Source organism: Drosophila biarmipes, chromosome 2R (genome assembly GCF_025231255.1).
Source record: "Drosophila biarmipes strain raj3 chromosome 2R, RU_DBia_V1.1, whole genome shotgun sequence".
Taxonomy (NCBI): domain Eukaryota; kingdom Metazoa; phylum Arthropoda; class Insecta; order Diptera; family Drosophilidae; genus Drosophila; species Drosophila biarmipes.
The window spans coordinates 2,845,824-2,863,847 of NC_066615.1; the positions used below are offsets into that span (position 1 = coordinate 2,845,824).

Below are 18,024 nucleotides of genomic sequence, written 5' to 3' on the forward strand. Positions count from 1 at the left end.
ACCTAGATAGCAAGGAGTCCACCAAGTCCTCGCAATGTTTTCGGGGAAAATGGGGCCATACCTCCGGCACAACTTGCCAAAGCTGCGGCTTAGAAGTATGGGATCTATATCTCTTTATGTCCCCTATAAGTTTTCAATCAGGTGGTTTTGGCTAAACCACTTCTTGTACAATTTGCTGGTATGTTTTGGATCATAATCCTGCTTAAGGGCATTTTATCTCAGTATGGGGCCCACACCGTCAGATAAGAAACATGCCATGATTTTAAGGTCACCATGCTTAACGGTCTTAAGCGCGTGGTTTGGGTGGTGTTCGGTGTTTGGTGGTCGACGGACATACTGTCTTGAACCTCTTCCACAAATTAACACTGGCTTAGACTCATTTTTCCAAAAGAAATTACGCCATTTACAAACCAAACGAATTTCGCAAAAAAAAAATCACATTTTCGATTTGCTTGAAACTTTCTTTTAAGAATATTAAGTAAATTAAGTAAACAAGTGTATCAGGATTTAGACCAAAAAAAATTATTTTTGTTATTTAAAGTTTAGTTTACAAAACGTACCCTCTGTTTGCAAGTCTATTACTGTGTTTACACGATGCCGAATTCACGCTATCATTTCACGCTTTCAGCCGATTCGTGTGTGTATAAACGCCATTTCGTGAATTCGGCAACACACGAAAGTTGACTATGATTTAATCCTGAAAGCGTGAATTTGTGGTGCGCAACCAACTTAACCTTATGCAGACCAGGTGGCAACGCTCTTTGACTCTTGCATTAGTGCCCAAAAAGCACTCAGTAACATTGGAAATTAATTTTCCCGTTCTTATTTGCCAATTGTAAATGAAGAATTTTAGTTTATCCATCGCGTTGTTTGGTTTGTTTACATTTTGTAAAAGTGTGACCAGACTGAAACACCAAATTTTAGACGTCTGGCATCTCTACTGAAAGCAAATCACGAAATGATATGTGTCATATAAACAGGGGTTATTTCTATTTCGCGCTTTTAAGAAATCGTGATTCATATCGTATAAAAATAGTATATATATCTCAATCTGAAGTTATCCGTCTACTATCTATCAGGTCTTTTGCATAAAATCCTCTAGAACCTCTACTTTTATTTTTAAATACGCCATCATTCGTCACTTACAATCGTTTTATTATAGGTATGGCTTTAACCTATAACAAAGCGATTGTAAGTGACGAATGATGGCATATTTAAAATCGAATTTAACGTAATAATCCCTCTCTCAATAGAACCTTATGGCGTTTGTATTACTGAGTTATTTAAACTGTTGATATTTTTGTAATATAAATGAAAATATTTTTATTAACATCAAAGGAGTATTTATTTTAACAATTCTAAATTTTTAATTAAAGTTAATTTAATTTTATTTGTTTTTTTAGGTCTTTTCAGAATATATTTACTACATTTATTATGCAAATTTTTTATCACAAGGCGATTTTTCTTGTAATGAATAGTGCTAAGATGTACCTAATTGAAAGGATAAAGTGCCTTTAACAGTCATCGTTTCTTGGATTTCTTTAAAACAGCATATTCTGCGATGGTTGAAATTTTGACTGTTATATTTGGTAGAGACTTGGACTCCCATTTGTGGAGGCAGTAGTTCAAAAAATAGTTTAAATTAAAATTTGTTTTTATTTTTAGGAAATTAATAATTTTGTGTGTTTAAAAAAATTATTTAAAAAGATGAGGTCTTAGAGGATTTTATGATAAAGGCATGGAATCTATTGAATATCTCCAGATGGAGATCTGCAAACAAAGCGTATTTTCTGAAAACTAGTTTTTTCACAAACTTTAAAAAATTCGAACTAAAAAAATAATTATTTTCCGAATAGTATACGTAAAAAAAGTTTCAAGCAAATCAAAAACGTCAAATTAAAAAAAGTGTTCGGTTTGTAAAAGAACGGCCCATATGACAAACTCCGTCTAAGCATTGAGATGTCTTTTACCAAGTAATTGCTCCTTTCGTGGACTTCGCACATTCAAATTATTGTCCAACTGTCTTCGGCGAATAGTCACATCACTGATTCCCGAATTCAGGTTCGCTTTGATATCTCTGGATGCAAGGGGATGAGTTTTGCTGAAGCGCCCTATGCGTCGGTGCTCTACAATTGTGGTTTTGTGCTTAGTTTCATATTTTTTTCTCCTTCTACCCTGAAATGAAGAGGTCCTATTTCCAGTTAAATAATATTTTTCCATAGCTATTGTGTATTGTATAATTTTTATACGCGTTACTCGTAGAGTAAAAGGGTATCCTAGATTCGTCGGAAAGTATTGAACAGGTAGAGGGAAGCGTCAGACTTGGCCTGCATATTCCTGTGGTTCCTGCGCAGCTCAAGTTGCCACAAGGTGCCACGCCCAATTCAACGCCCCTATACGGCTAAAACGCTTAAAACTGTCGGCCGCCCACATAACTTCTGCACTTTTCGTGGGAAAAAATAAAAACTGCGATTTCAGTCAACAGCCAAAAAGTTCTGCTCGTGTCCAAAAATACGAAAACAACCCAAAAAAATAACCAAATTCATCGGGGTTTTTACTTGATTCTTAACTCTAAGATCAATTTTATAAAAAAAGTGTTCTAGCGTTCCACTAACAAAACGGACTATGTTACTAAAATATTATGTAGTGTTGATTCTGTCGCACTACTACTTTAACGAACACAGCTGTGTATGTATATTTATACCCTTGCAGAGGGTATAATGATTTCAGTCAGAAGTTTGATCAGCGTCACTAGACGAGTCGATCTAGCCATGTCCGTCTGTCCGACGGTCTGTCCGTCTGTTTGTACGCAAACTAGTCTCTCAGTTTTATAGCTATCGGTCTGAAACTTTCCCAAAAGTCTTCTTTTTATCGCAGATAGTATATAAGTCGGAACCAGCCGGATCAGACAACTATATCTTATAGCTCCCATAGGAACTAACGGGGAAAAAATTAAAAAAAATTATATCTTCGGTGTTTTTTAACATTTAACCTTCTGAGCTTGGAAATAACATTTTTATTATGGTTGATAAATAAATGCTTTCAAAATCGGCCGACTATATCATATATCTGCCATAGAAACAATCGGAAATTTAGTCAGAAAAAATGAAAAAATTATATCTCTGTTGTTTTTAACATATAACTTTATAAGCTTGGAAATAACATTTTTAAATCAGTTCTGGATTTCGATTTAAATGTTATCAAAATCGGACTACTATATTATATAGCTGACATAGGCACGATCGGAAAATTGATGGAAAATAATATGAAAAAACTATAGCTTTGGGGCTTTTTGACATATTATCTTATAATATTGGGAATATAATTTTTTATATTTTTAAGAATTTCGAATTCAATTTAATAAAAACCGGATTACTTTAACATATAAATAAAAAAAGAATCAAATAATTTTTTGTAATATCACTGAAGTCAGAAACGATCCCTCAAAATTCCACATGATGTTACTAATGTTGATTATTTCTTATAACTGCCAAGGTATACAAACTTCGGATTGCCGAAGTAAAACTCCTTTCATGTTTTATTATTATTATTATATTATTCTATATACACATATATATGTATATATGTTCTGGCCGTCCGTAACCTTTTTACTGTACAAGTAGTATGTTATTATTAATTTTAAACAAATTGAATTACAAACATATGAACATTAAAATATTTATTATTTTTATTACTACTACTAATCTATAAGCGCAAACAAAAGAACAAAACGTCTTAAATACGAAAACAAGCCTATACAGAAATGAAGGGCATGCACATTTTGCGGCAAAAGGAAATTAGTCCCGTTTTCCAACGGCGATTCACTTATGTTATCCTACTAACTCTGTACTCAAAAAATTCACATTTTTTTTTTAATAAGAATATGTTTTTAGTTATTATACCCGTTACTTGTAAAATAAAATATTATTTTGTATTGCACAAGGTAAAAGGATGCACCTCCAACGCCATTAAGTATATATATTCTTGATCAGCATAAATAGTCGAGTCGATCTTGCCATGTTTGCCTCGGAACCTATAAAAGATAGTGACCCAATTTTTTCAAAAGTAGCGTACTTTTACGCCCAAAAACTGCCTACGAACTTTCAAAAAATGTACATTTGAACGTCGATATCTCAAAAACTATAAAGTGTTTAAAAATAGCATTTAAAATTTAGATTCCTTCCTTTAGATTCCGCAATGCAAGTTTGGCACTGGACTTATTATGATCATTTTTATTTTCAACGAAATGGAGTGATTTTTTGAACGAAAATAGCCAAGCACTTTACTGTTCCAAAAATGATATGAAATGTACTCCTAAACTATAATATCCTAATTTGTATACCCTTGCAGAGAGTATAATGATTTAAGTCAGAAGTTTGCAGCATCACTAGGCGAGGCGATCTAGCCATGCCGTCTATCCGTCCGTTTCTACGCAAACTAGTCTCTCAGTTTTAAAGCTATCGGGCTAAAACTTTTCCAAAAGTCTTTTATTGTCTTTCTATTGCAGGTAGTATATAAGTTGGGTCCAGCTGGATCGGACAAATATATCTTATAGCTCCCATAAAAATTATCTCGAAAAAATATTTTGGAAAAAAGTATATTGTTGGTGTTTTCCTACGTTTGGAAATACGATTTATTAATTAGTTGTGAATTTCGAATTAAATTTAATCAAAATCGGACGACAATATTATATAGCTGCCATAAGAACAATCGGAAAATTTGTGGAAAAAAAAATATAAAGAAATTATAAAAACATTTACTAATTTGTGTTAAATTTCGAATTTAATTTTATCAAAGTCATAGCTGTCATAGGAAAGATCCGAAAGTGGGTGGGAAAGTAATATGAAACAAATTATAGCTATAATATTGGGAATATAATTTTTTATATTTTTTAGAATTTTGAATTCAATTTAATAAGTCGGACCACTCTAACATACAGATGTTAACAAAACGGTCAGAGAAATAATGAAATTTTTATTTAATACCACTAAAACCAGAAACAATCCTTACAAAATTTACGTAGTAGTGTTGATTATTTCTTATAACTGCAAGGGTATACTTGCCGAAGTTAACTTCCATTCTTGTTTTTAACTTAGAACAATCTCTTTTTGGAACTAATGAGTTATGAATAAAGCTTAACGGGCTTTCAGTATCAAACAAAGATAGCAATCCGCATACTTTAATAGTTTTTCTTCCGCAACTCGTTTAAAGAACTGGTAAAAATCCATTGCAGACGCAGATTCAGAGTTATCTCACAAGCATTTTCCGATGAATCGGATATCTTCTATCTATCTATAGTAATACATATTTTATTTTAAGGCTCTTTTTTTCTCACCTCTTGTCACGTCTGCCGTCTTTTCAGTGGGGATCGCAATTCTTCTTGTTTAAAGTGAACTTATCTGGACTTCTATCTTAATACTGAAAGAATATTACCTGTTTTTACATTCACTTCTTAAAAAATGATTGGTCTGTGGAAGACACACCTAGGAATCTTTAACTTGTTTAACTTGGAACTCAAAGCCAACTACTTCAAATTTGGAAACGCAAATGAAAACAACCCTTGCTGTTATAAGAAATAATAAATGTTAGTAACACCATCAGTAATATTGAAAAAAAACAATTATTTCATTTTTTCTCTGACCGTTTCTTTTACAGCTATAGGTTAAAGTCGTCTGATTTAATAAATTTAATTCGAAATGCAGAACTAATTAAAAATGTTATTTCCAACCGTAGATACCAAAGACCAAAAATATAATTTTAAAAACTTTTTTTCCGATTATTTTTAAGGTCGTTATTTTGCAATCTCCCGTTTCCTAATAAGTTATGCATTTTTTGCGGCACATAACACAAACTGGTTTTTGAAACTTCACATAATAATAAGTAATAAATATTAACTCATCAATTTCTCAGAAAATATACTTCAAAACGCACACCTAATATTTTTAATTGTTGTATTTACAACTGTGAAAATGCCGTATTGTTTAAAATGCAAGGATGCACAAAATTCTCACTAACTTAATTGCTGGGCTTCCTTGCCTTCACCATCATTTTTCATCGGAGGCATCGCAGGATGCTTGGTCGACGTCGCAGTCGACTTCTTGATGATTTGTTTCTTATGTTGAATGGTTGAAAAAAATATAATTTTTGTATCTGATAGATACAAATTTAGAAAAAACGTGTCAGTGATTCTTTGAGAAACGTATTGAGTTTTTCTTAACGGTCTTAAAAAAGTCCTATTTTGGCCCTTTTTATAAAATTTTGAAAAATATATACATTTTTTTTGTCAACTTTTCGCATGAAAATAATTTCCATAACTGTTTCTAACCAAATTATTGTCCATACAGACTTCTTTACATCTGATAGCTTCTTTCCGAAGAATGTAGTACCCCCTTTTACTCTACTACGATACAAAAATAAGGCAAACTTTCAGGTTACAATTTGGAACTGGCACAAAATTACTTTGCAAAGCTGTAAGATTTTGAAATTGTCGAGAAATCAATCGACGCCTATTTCGGTAAAGAATCGACAGTGATCCCTTAGTGAACAGAATAAAAGAGCTTAAGAAAGTTTTCCGCCAATATCACAACATATATATACAATACAATTTGTACAAATAAATATAAATAATAATAAACAAATTTAAATTAAATTCTTGCATCCTAACATCACTACTTCTGCACCGCCGCTATGAAACACAGATTTTAGTTTATAACGATCAAACGCAATGAAAGTCACAAACCCCCCAGAAAAAGTAAAATAACCTCTTTGGGTGACCTACAAATGTTCATATTCATAAGTATGTACGTTTCTATATAACCGGCATAAGAACACCCTTCTTATAAATTCGCTTTATTTATAGTTGCGGTCAGAATTAATGTAATGGAATATGTATTATAGTTCAGGATAAGACTAATTAGAGAAAAAAAAGGAAAATGGGAATTTTTTTGGTTATTTAAAGGAAGGCAACGTTTTCTATGACTGCAGGATTGAAACCTTAACTATAATAAGGATGTGACTAAGGTAGAAAAGATTCTACCCAGTTTATCGCTTATTGTGGCGAATTCGAAAATACTCTACGAACAGTGCGCAAAAAGGAGAAACTGCTAACAAATAAAATGTGCTCAGAGGAAAAGAGGCAGGCGAACATCAATGGCGCAATACTCAATGCACACACTGCACAGTTCTCTCCCGTTTTTTCACCACATCGCTGAGAGCTGGAGGTTCGTGGCAGTGAGTCAGTCGGTCAGGTTAGTGAGAGAGTCAGTAAGACGAGTGGCAAAGGAACAGACCAACCCATCCCGTCATCTTGCTCCACAGTGGATCCAATACTAGTAACGATTTCAAACGCAAGCGACCTTTTTTAATCCGATGCAAGTTTTGACACATCGTTATCAATATCTCTTGAATTCATGAAACATATAAGACATCTTCACAAAATGTCTCAAAAAAGACTGCGCAGAACATTCGGTTTCTTGACGCTTGGTGGTGGTCCCATCGTGCTGGTCCGCCGCTGATCCCATCGTTCCATGGCAACCATGGCGCAACGCCTTGGTAGTGAAACGTTTCATTTGCCAAAAAAACGCGAACAAGTTCGGAACGGGGGCGAGCGGACGTCGAAGCCTAATAGAGTAAACAACGCGACCGCGCAGCAGCTGTCCGCAGTTGAATTGAGAGAAGGCCAACGGTAAAACAATAGGCAGAGCAGATTAGTCGTGCGTATCGAGTGACTAAAGGCGGATGCATATTTAATACACATAAATACACCTACAATTTCATTGCCCCTAATTAAAAGTGTTCAAAACTCGTAAGTATCGCTGGAAAAACGAGACTGTTCCCCTCTTTTTCACCCCGGTGCAAGTGTCAAAAATGCAGCCTATGTATGTGTATATATAAGTCTGTGTGAGTGCTTCTGTGCCTGTCGCGAGTTTAAATTGCAAACGACAACACAAGTTAAAGATAAATAGCGAACCGTCTCTTGTTCTTATAAGTCGCTTTTGCAACGACTTCTACAACAACAAAGACCCATCGACGACATTTGCACACAGGGTGCGAACAGTGAAACAGAATTGTTTAAAATTGTAGAAAACTTATGTGGTTTTTTTATTCGCGTACTCCGCAAACGACGAACCACTGTGCGTGAAATAAAACTAAGTGGAAATGGAACGAGCGAATGAACGGGCCAACAAGCAAAAACAAAGAGAAAAGCAAACAAAATAAAAGGAAATCCTATAAATACCAGCAAGAAATACTTATCGATAGCGGAGGTTCGGAAAAATAATTATAGCAACGAAATTAAAGCATTTTAAACTAGAATTTGTAGGCAGAGGCTTTTCTTCTTTTCAGTTAATGGTACAATAGATAAGTGTTTAAATTGGAAAGGTGCCGGTCACTCGTACTTCGATTGGATGTGCTCATTATAAATTGCAAAGCAGTTCCTGATTTGAACAAGCTTCGAAAACGCCTAACAAGTAAAATTCGAATAACAGCCATAAGTAAGAGTTCTGCCAGTATCTTTACCAAAAATTACACAACATCGATGCTGAACCGCTTGGCATGTTTCTGTTTTGTTCAAAGAGTTTAGCGGTCCAAATAAGTTTTTATACAGAAAAAATGCTATTTTACAGAATTATACCGACAATATACTTCGCATATTAAAATAAATAAAATGAAAATGGAATGATAATAGTAATTCTATATATAATACAGTAAAAGGACAAGATAAATTATTGATGGAAGAAATACGTAGTTGTTGGACTTGTTCAATCCAGGTGATATCTAAAAACAAACTGTGGTTGGCTAAAATATTTTATTTTATATATGTATAACAAGGTGAAAATATTTTGTTGTGAAGCTTGTGCTGAAACATCAACAACAAAAAACATTCAACATTGAAAAATATGTAGAAAGTTTTTTTCTTTGGCTTTGAATCAGAAACATTGTTTTTTGATATTTCTGCAAAGAAATGTTTTATTTTTGAGGATTGTATCTCTATTATTGGTGATTGGTTTAACAACGTGGTAAAGCTTCCAAAATGAATAATTTTGTATTGCACATAAACTTTTATAATCATTTATGAGCTACACATAGGTTTACTTTATGATATGGTACCATCACCATAGTACGAAAACAAGCGCATCCAATGATACTGTCTCACTATGATTATTTTTTCTAAATGTGAATTAAAAAACAAAGTTTTTGACTTATAGAATGTCTGATGTGAACTTGAAGGCCAGACAGTAAATTGGGATTTCCTCTATTTGTGGCCAACATTCAACACTAGTTCTTATAATTTTATATTTGTATTTACATTATATCCTAATTTTTATGTACATAAATATATTCGAAACCAAATTTTCTAACGACTGGCAGCCTTAACGAGAATTACTTGCATTTATGTATGCACCCGACCTTTTAACAGATAGTTGGTCATTGCGACTTTTCTACTGCATGTTTGAATGTTTTTTTCATATCAACATTTGTTTTAAAGAATTCAATACAACCTCTTGTTTCATAGCCTTCATAAATTGGTTTCTTAAATGTGTGTTTATTTGTCGAAAGGGGAACACTTCTGTATTATTTTTTGTTTTTCAAATCACTTAGGAGTACCTATATTAAACACCAAAAAGGAAGAGCTATTTTTCTTGCCTCATAATCTCGTTATTTTTTTTTTATAAAAACCGTTCTTCTTTTGGGAGTAATTACACTATTTTTTAATTACTAGAGATGTAGCCCTGTAACTGATCGAAAATATTCTACAAAATAAGCATTTTATAGACCAAAGAAGAACCGCCTACACATATTATTTTTCCACTAATTTCCCGATTGTTCCTATGACAGCTATATGATATAAATTCAGAACTAATTAAAAAATGTTATATCCAAGCTAAGAAGGTTATATATCTCAAAACGCACCAAAGCTATAATTTGTTTCATTTTATTTTCTCACCAATTTTCCGATCACTCCTATGACAGCTATATAATATAGTCGTCCGATTTTGATCAAATTTAATCCGAAATTCAGAACTAAATAAAAAATGTTATTTTTAAGCTTATAAGATTAAAAGTTAAAAAACAGCGAAGATATAATTTTTCAATATTATTTTACCACTAATTTTCCGATTGTTCCTATGGGAGCTATATGATATAGTCGTCCGATTTTTATAAAATTTAATTCGAAATTCAGAACTAATTTAAAAATGTTATATCCAAGCTTAGAAATTTATATGTTAAAAAACACGAAAGATATAATTTTTAAAAAAAATTTTCCCCGATTGTTCCTATGGGAGCTATAAGATATAGTTGTCCGATCCGGCTGGTTCCGACTTATATACTACCTGCAATCTGAAGAAGACTTTTGGGAAAGTTGTAGCCCGATAGCTTTAAAACTGAGAGACTAGTTTACGTAGAAACGGACGGAAAGACGGACGGACAGACGAACGGACAGATGGACACGGCTAGATGGATTCGTCTAGTGATGCTGATCAAGAATATATATACTTTATGGGGTCGGAAACGTCTCCTTCATTGCGTTGCAAACTTCTGACTGAAATTATTATACCCTCTGCAAAGGTATAAAAAGAAGAAAAGGAGCTAGCTTTGGCAGGCCACAGCATGCAAAATTATTTGCTATGAATAATAGGAGACATTTAAGAGATATTTAAGTTTCCAAACCGCAAGAGCTAGAGTACCCAAATTTTTTAGTTGTGTAAAAATCAAAAAGGTTTGTAAATACAATGCTCCAGAGAAAACGATCTGCAAAGGTAAAAAAAAACTTTCTTGTTTTATGTAATTTTAATTTTTAAAACTTTATTTTAATATTTTTATCATTTTAAGTATAGTTTCAAAAACGCTAAATATATTTTGTTTTTACCAATTATGCAGAGTTTTATTCCCACCACCGCGAATATAGTATTGCCCAATTTTAAATTATAAAGAAAACAAATTTATTTGATTACTGTGGATGCCGGTTTACGTAGTGACGATTGCATACCAAAATTGCTTTGGATTTATCAATTAAAATACGCGTCCAATGACACCTACATTGGTGCTTATGGACTTAAGCCACAAGACTCCAACCAACAATTTTAACAAAAATTAAAAACAGTTTTTATTTCACAGCTCCAATTTTTTGTGTCACATGAGTTCTGTATATCAGTATTATAATAGAAGAATAACCAAATTGTACAAATATATATTAAACGAAAAACTTTAAAAAAAAAGAGCAGGTGTCACACACTTAAGCCACCTGGAAAAAAATGGTTGAATAAGTTAAAATTTGCCCAATATTCCTTATACTTTGACATTTCTGCTTAAGAACAGCAGAGCGTTGCTTTGGAATTGACTCCACAAGACGTGCGCACTGTTGATGGGTGATTTTCTTCACCCTTCTTTTGACAGAAATCGTTTTAATTTGCTGTTTTTTTGGGCGAATGACTTGTTTAAGAATTACCCACAAGTTCTCTATAGGGTTCAAGCCGGGGCTCTGCGGTGGACAATGCAAATCATTAATTTCCTCTTGACTAAACCACGACGTGACTATCTTGCTGGTGTCTTTCGGGTCGTTGTCCTGTTAAAATATCCTGGCAAGTGGCAAATTATCGGCATATTCTCCAGAAAAATGGTTAATAAGGATGTTCCTGTACATTTCGCCGTTTATAATGTCTTCTATCTTCACTAGAGGACCTTCGCCCGATGTCCCCCATCCCCAGACCATAATCGAAGCGCCAACATGTTTAACGGTCTTCGTCGTGTATTTGGTGTCAAATTTTTTGCTGAAAGGACATCGCACATACATATGGTTTACCATGACTCCCAAAGACATTAAACTTGGATTCGTCAATCATGTTCCAAAAATTGGAACCTTTTTGAATATGCTTTCTGACGAATTGAAGGCGTTTTCAACACCTTTAAAGGGCAGAAGTGGTTTTTTTTGGGCAATGCGTCCATATAACCCGAATTCATTTAGACGTCTTCTTATGGTCTGAGCTGACAAATTCACGCCATAACCTGCCACCACTTGACCTCTGATGTGCGTCGAAGTCAAGAACGGATCGGCTTTACTGATTTTGGCAATCTGTTTTTGTCATTTAAAGTGGTTTTTCTGAGCTTTACACGTGACGATTTTCACAAGACAGCGCCACAAAAAAGGAGCACTTGAAAAAATTTGGAAATTGTGCAATCACTATGCTGGGATTCCCCTAAATTTTATTCTGTGGGCATTTCTTTTTTAGGGGGTTTTCCCTTGACTATTTTTAACATAATTTCGTCATTTGAAGAGCGCTGTTGCTTAAGTTGCTTTTGGTAGAATTTTTTTCGTAAAGACTCCTGTAAAATCATGCCAAAGCAAAAGCAGTTCATCGCGATAAGAAAAAATTATTTTATTGGCTGAACAAAATGTGTCAAATCGCAAACAGCGGCTGGAACACATTTCAATATAAGCTCAGTGCGTCGCTTTTTAAAAAAATTATCGTGAGACAGGTAAAGTAAAAAGAAAAGAAGGAACAGGTAAAAAATGCACCACGTCACGAGAAGATCGCAGGAATGTTTCAAAACTGCAGTGCAGATAAGATCTGAGATTCAGGAACAGTTTTCAAAAGATATTTCGGAGCGAACTGTTCAACGTCGGCTTAACTCTGTGGGAATGCTCGCAAGATCATCTGCAAAAAAGACACTTGAATCCGCGAATGAAAAAAAATCGTTTAAACTGGACCATGGACAAGGAAATTGGACTGCTTCTGATTGGTCAAGAGTGCTATTTTCAGATGAGTCCAAATGTAATCTCATTGAATCTGATGGAATCGTCAAGGTGCGCCGTAGACGTGGGGAACGCTATTCTGAAAATTGCTGCATAGCCACAATAAAGCATTCACCGCATGTTATGGTATGGGGATGCACATCCAAATATAAAACGGAATCAATTTTAATGGTTCAGGGTATGGCGGCATTACTAAGTATTAAGCTAAATTAAAAAAAAGATTTCTATTGTTAAATTGCATAGATTTAAATTTTTGTTATAGTTAGTAAGGTGTTCAATTGGAAATAAATAGTTTTTGTTAAATTTTTTTATTATTATAACTTTTATGAATTTTTTCCTTAAGAGTGCCTTAATAGTAAGAAGTCGTTAAAACCAGGGTGAAACCAAAAACAAAATTTTTTAATATTAAAAACAAATTTAAAAATTGGTATGCACTTTTATTAATATACCATCAGTTAACTTATTAAAAAAAAAAACTTGGGAGAATTCGCAATCATGTAAAGAAACCACAGGCCCTAAGAGTTAAAAATTCGTAAACCTTCAAATTGCAGCTTTTTATGTGGCGCTGACTGTATATGAGCAGAGCACAATACTCCTTTTTGACATTTGGTAAATTTGTTGGGAACCACCGAATTCCTAATTGTAATTTTTTACTGTGAAAATAAAAGTGTTCAAAAACCAAAATTTTGAGGGATTTCACGAAATGAAAATTGTCAAGTTTTTTAGGGGCCTAAATATCCAAACGATGCTAAACAGTTTAACATAAGAAATTTAAGTTTCACCTCCTTTGGAAAAACCACACTTGTTTAGTGGTACAAAATCTGCACAAAACTTAAATGGAAAGGTAAATTAAATGCCGTTGAATGTTACAATACTCTTATTTCCCAATCAGTACATTTTGCAGTGCAGGAAGCGCAAGAATCTGCATTCCAAATCCCAAAAGTCCAGCTCTTTTAGTTTTCGAGATCTCGGCGATCGAATCAGCTAGTGTTCCTAATTAAGAATTGTTATACTTTGTGGGTTCGGAAATGTTTTTTTTACGTGTTACACACTTTTCGTCAAATCTAGTACCTCAAAAAGTTAAATATTTGTGTTCGCACTTTCTGGTTTTTGGTGTTATTAACTTTTATTGTTATTGTAGTATTTTTTGAAGACTAATAAAATGTTCTATTAAGATTTCCCAACTTTGTTATCTTTAAAGCCCAAACTTGGTCCTTGTTTTGTTTGTTTAATATTGCCATACTAATAATAGGTATTTTGTTTTTATTCCATTTCAGAAATATTTGATCACAGATTACCAAATCAGGTATGTAAAAAGAGTTGAACAATCAAGAAATCCTTTTATAAAGTACTTATGTCAAGATTGTTATAAACGATGCAGAGCGGTCGGAAAAGTTACCTCTTACTTAGCATGTTAAAGAACTGTTTCCATTCCAGTAAATTACATAATCAAAAAAAGGAGAGAGGTTCTCTCCCCAATTTTTAAAATGTACTATAAAACTGTATTGGAAACGTGATATATTGACAAATTTCGATTAACACTGTTTTGAACTATTAATAAATGGTGGGCGCTTGACAGATTTTTACCGTCATGGGCGTTTGTTGGCATGCCACCATACTGAAATAAACTTTGATTCTGATTTTATTCTTGAGTTTTGGAGCGAATACTTTTATGTTCGCCTTTCCCCAAACTTTAACTTTCTTTGCGGCTTTATGAGGTATCCAATTAATTTTCTGAGTACTTATTGAATTTGCTCGACCAAAAGTATATTTTGTAATATTAATATTAAATCTGTGGTACTTAAGTAAGACAGATGGATTTCCCGATAAGCAGCTTGTACAGTAAAAGGGTGTAGTAAATTCTTCAGAAAGTATGTAACAGGTAGAAGGAAGCGTTTCTGACCCCATAAAGTATACTTATTCTTGATCAGGATTAGCTGCCGAGTCGATATAGCCATTATCATCTGTTCTCGTGATCTCAAAAACTGAAAATGTTAAAATTTTTTGATAAGACATGCCGACCCAAAATGTTACGGCAAAATTGTTTAAAGATTATAATTTCAAATACATTTTTATACCCTTGCAGAGGGTATAATAATTTCAGTCAGAAGTTTGCAACGCAGTGAAAGAGACGTTTCCGACCCCATAAAGTATATATATCAGCGTCACTAGACGCGTCGATCTAGCCATGTCCGTCTGTCTGTGCGTTTCTACGCAAACTAGTCTCTCAGTTTTTAAGCTATCGGGCTTAAACTTTCCCAAAAGTCTTCTTTCTATTGCAGGTAAAATATAAGTCGGGACCAGCATGATCGGACAACTATATCTTATAGCTCCCATAGGAACTATCGCGGAAAAATTTAAAAAAATATATATCTTCGGTGTTTTTTTAACATATAGCCTTCTTAGCTTCTTAGCTTGGAAATAAAATTTTTAATTAGTTCTGAATTTCGAATTAAATTTTATCAAAATCGGACGACTATATCATATAGCTGCCATATGAACTACAGTATGAAAATAAGTAGTAAAATAATATCAAAAATTATATCTTCGGTGATTTTTAACATATAACCTTCTAAGCTTAGAAATAACATTTTCTAATTATTTCTTAATTTCTGATTAAATTTTATCAAAATAGGAACAATTGGGAAATTAGTGGGAAAATAATATGAAAACAATTATTTACTAAAGTTGTTTATTTCTATAACTGCAAAGGTATAAAAACTTCGGCTTGCCGAAGTTAACTTCCTTTCTTGTTTTTATTTTGCTATACATTTCGCTAATTAAATGTAAAACAATGTAATAACAATGTATGTAAAACAGATGAAATGTAAAAAGCACATTTAATATGAAGCTGTTTAGCTGAGTAACGGTATCTGACAATCAAGGCACTCTACCATAACCTTCCCTCTGGTTTTTTTTCCAACTCCGATCATAGCTCCTTCCTATAAGTTAAACGTGGGGCTTAAAACTCGGCAGCATATGATTTTGTTTTCAAAATTATTTTTAAGTTTTGTCATTACATACAAGTTTAAAAGTCGGAAAAGAAATACATTTCACTTGAAACAGTTTCCCAAAAATTTATATTTGCATTCTAACGCTCATCTTTCGAAAATGGGTAACGTGATGGCGTCCACTGAAAGCGTAGGGTCCCCTCGTGGTCGTGGCAATGTGTCCTCCGGATTTGTCAAGCAGGAGGTGTGTAGCAGCTCAGAAAACGGAATGCCGCCACACTTGGTCAAGGAGTTAGAAGTGGAGGCTAGTAAGAGTGAGCTGACAAATCCCGGCACTGTTGAAGAACTGCACAGTCGCTGTCACGACATACAGGCTAACACCTTCGAGGGCGCCAAGATCATGCTGAACAAGGGGCTAAGTAACCACTTCCAAGTAACGCACACCATCAATATGAGCTTGTCGGCACCCAGTGGTTATCGCTTTGGAGCCACGTATGTGGGTACCAAGCAATACGGCCCGAATGAGGCCTTTCCAGTCCTCTTGGCTGAAATCGATCCATTGGGAAACCTCAATGCAAACGTTATCCATCAGCTAACCTCTCGACTGAGGTGTAAGTTTGCGTCGCAGTTTCAGGACTCAAAGTTGGTGGTAACCCAGTTTTCGGGGGACTATCGCGGCAGGGACTATACATTATCAGTGACATTGGGAAACCCGGGCTTCTTGACGAACTCCGGTGTAATTGTTTGCCAGTACTTACAGGCAGTCACCCAAAGTCTGGCTCTTGGATCGGAGTTGGCCTACCAGTACGGACCTAATGTTCCTGGACGGCAAGTAGCTGTTTTATCGGCGGTAGGACGCTATTCTGTCGATGATTCTGTGTGGTCTTGTTCTTTGGGACCTGGTGGCTTCCACCTCAGCTACTACCAGAAGGCCAGTGATCAGCTTCAGATCGGAGTAGAGGTGGAGACGAATCTCCGTCTACAAGAGTCTACGGCTACGGTGGCCTATCAAGTTGATCTTCCCAAGGCAGATCTGGTGTTCCGTGGCAGCCTCGATTCAAACTGGCACATTGCTGGCGTTCTCGAGAAACGCCTTCATCCACTGCCGCTTTCGTTTGCCATTAGTGGTCGGATGAACCACAAAAAGAACAGCTTTCGGTTGGGCTGCGGGCTCATGATTGGATGAATCGTATCCATTCAAATTAAATAGAAATTTGAAAGTCCATTAAAACAGAAGGATTTTATTAAGACTAAAAATGGGCGAGAATACATTAACTTTACAAGACCATTATACGCCAAGGTTGGCAAATCAACCATTCTTTGGTTTTTTGACTGTGCTTGGCTGCAAAATTTAAAATTTTACCGTAGAATGTCAGCAACAGAATATAAAGTATAGCAATAATTTGATTTATTTACTGACCAGCAATAATCAAAAATTGATTGTTATAAAAATGTTACATTTTAAAATTGCAAATAAGAAAAATAAAATTCCTACGACCTCTTCGAAAAAGTACCCAACCATGTAACATACAAGCAACAAAATATTACAACTAAACGAATGCAGATTGTAAGGTAACTATATAAAATAATATTAGTTTTAAAAATATTTTCATATGCACTTGTTTACTGTTTAATATATATAGAATTTATAAATATTTATACCTATATTCCTTAACCCCTTATGTTAGTAACCGGGTACCCGGGTACCCACCGCGGTGTATTTGTGTGAATAACTTAAAGAAAGTTCAATATTTCATTTTAAGCTCTCAAATCGTCGTTTTTTAACTTAAAAGAAAGCTAGTTGTGAGTTCATTTAATTGATTTATTTTTTATTTTTTTTTTTAAATAAGCTTAAACTTCAGCCATCGCCCCATTAGCAACCGGGTACCCGGGTACCCACAGTGGAATGCCTAGGAAATAAATTGAATATAATTTCTATAAATGCATGCAACTAAATTTTTTTTAAAAATATTACATTTTTTTTATAGTTAATGACATTGAACACGATTAACTGAGTGCTCGTCACATACAGGTCGGTGACAATTGGCACAAGCCTTACGTGTCTTTCGCCGTCTTCTTATTGGCAAAGCATTGCAGACATGGCAAGATCCTGTAACTATTTTCCTTCCGGTTTTATCTTTTGGAGTCTCTGGACCAGGATTTACCACGACTGTTTCTGTCAGTTCATGGCCTAAAATACTTTGAATGGCAATCTTTGTTGAGAAATGGCGCATTATTTGTGGATTCGCAGTACGATGTTCAATCATTGGCAATGATAGTTCTTCACTAAGCTTACGCATAAATTGACGACGTTCTGTC

At 34.4% G+C, this 18,024-nt stretch overlaps 2 protein-coding genes across 3 annotated transcripts in view; both read left to right on the top strand.

The window, feature by feature from the left end:
- LOC108029603 (7SK snRNA methylphosphate capping enzyme bin3) overlaps positions 1-18,024 on the top strand; it is a 34,507-nt gene that overhangs the window by 2,538 nt on the left and 13,945 nt on the right. The window contains exons 1-2 of one of the 2 annotated variants that reach the window (XM_050887911.1): positions 7,566-7,804; positions 14,032-14,060. The gene's annotated coding sequence lies outside the window, so the exon portion shown is untranslated. Of the gene's footprint in view, positions 1-7,565; positions 7,805-14,031; positions 14,061-18,024 lie in introns of those variants that run through there. The other variant, XM_017101978.3, reaches the window with a different exon arrangement.
- LOC108029605 (mitochondrial import receptor subunit TOM40 homolog 2) lies at positions 15,738-17,143 on the top strand. Its single transcript, XM_017101979.3, has one exon. It carries the CDS (start codon positions 15,866-15,868, stop codon positions 16,889-16,891), a length of 1,026 nt encoding a protein of 341 aa, XP_016957468.3. The 5' UTR covers positions 15,738-15,865; the 3' UTR covers positions 16,892-17,143.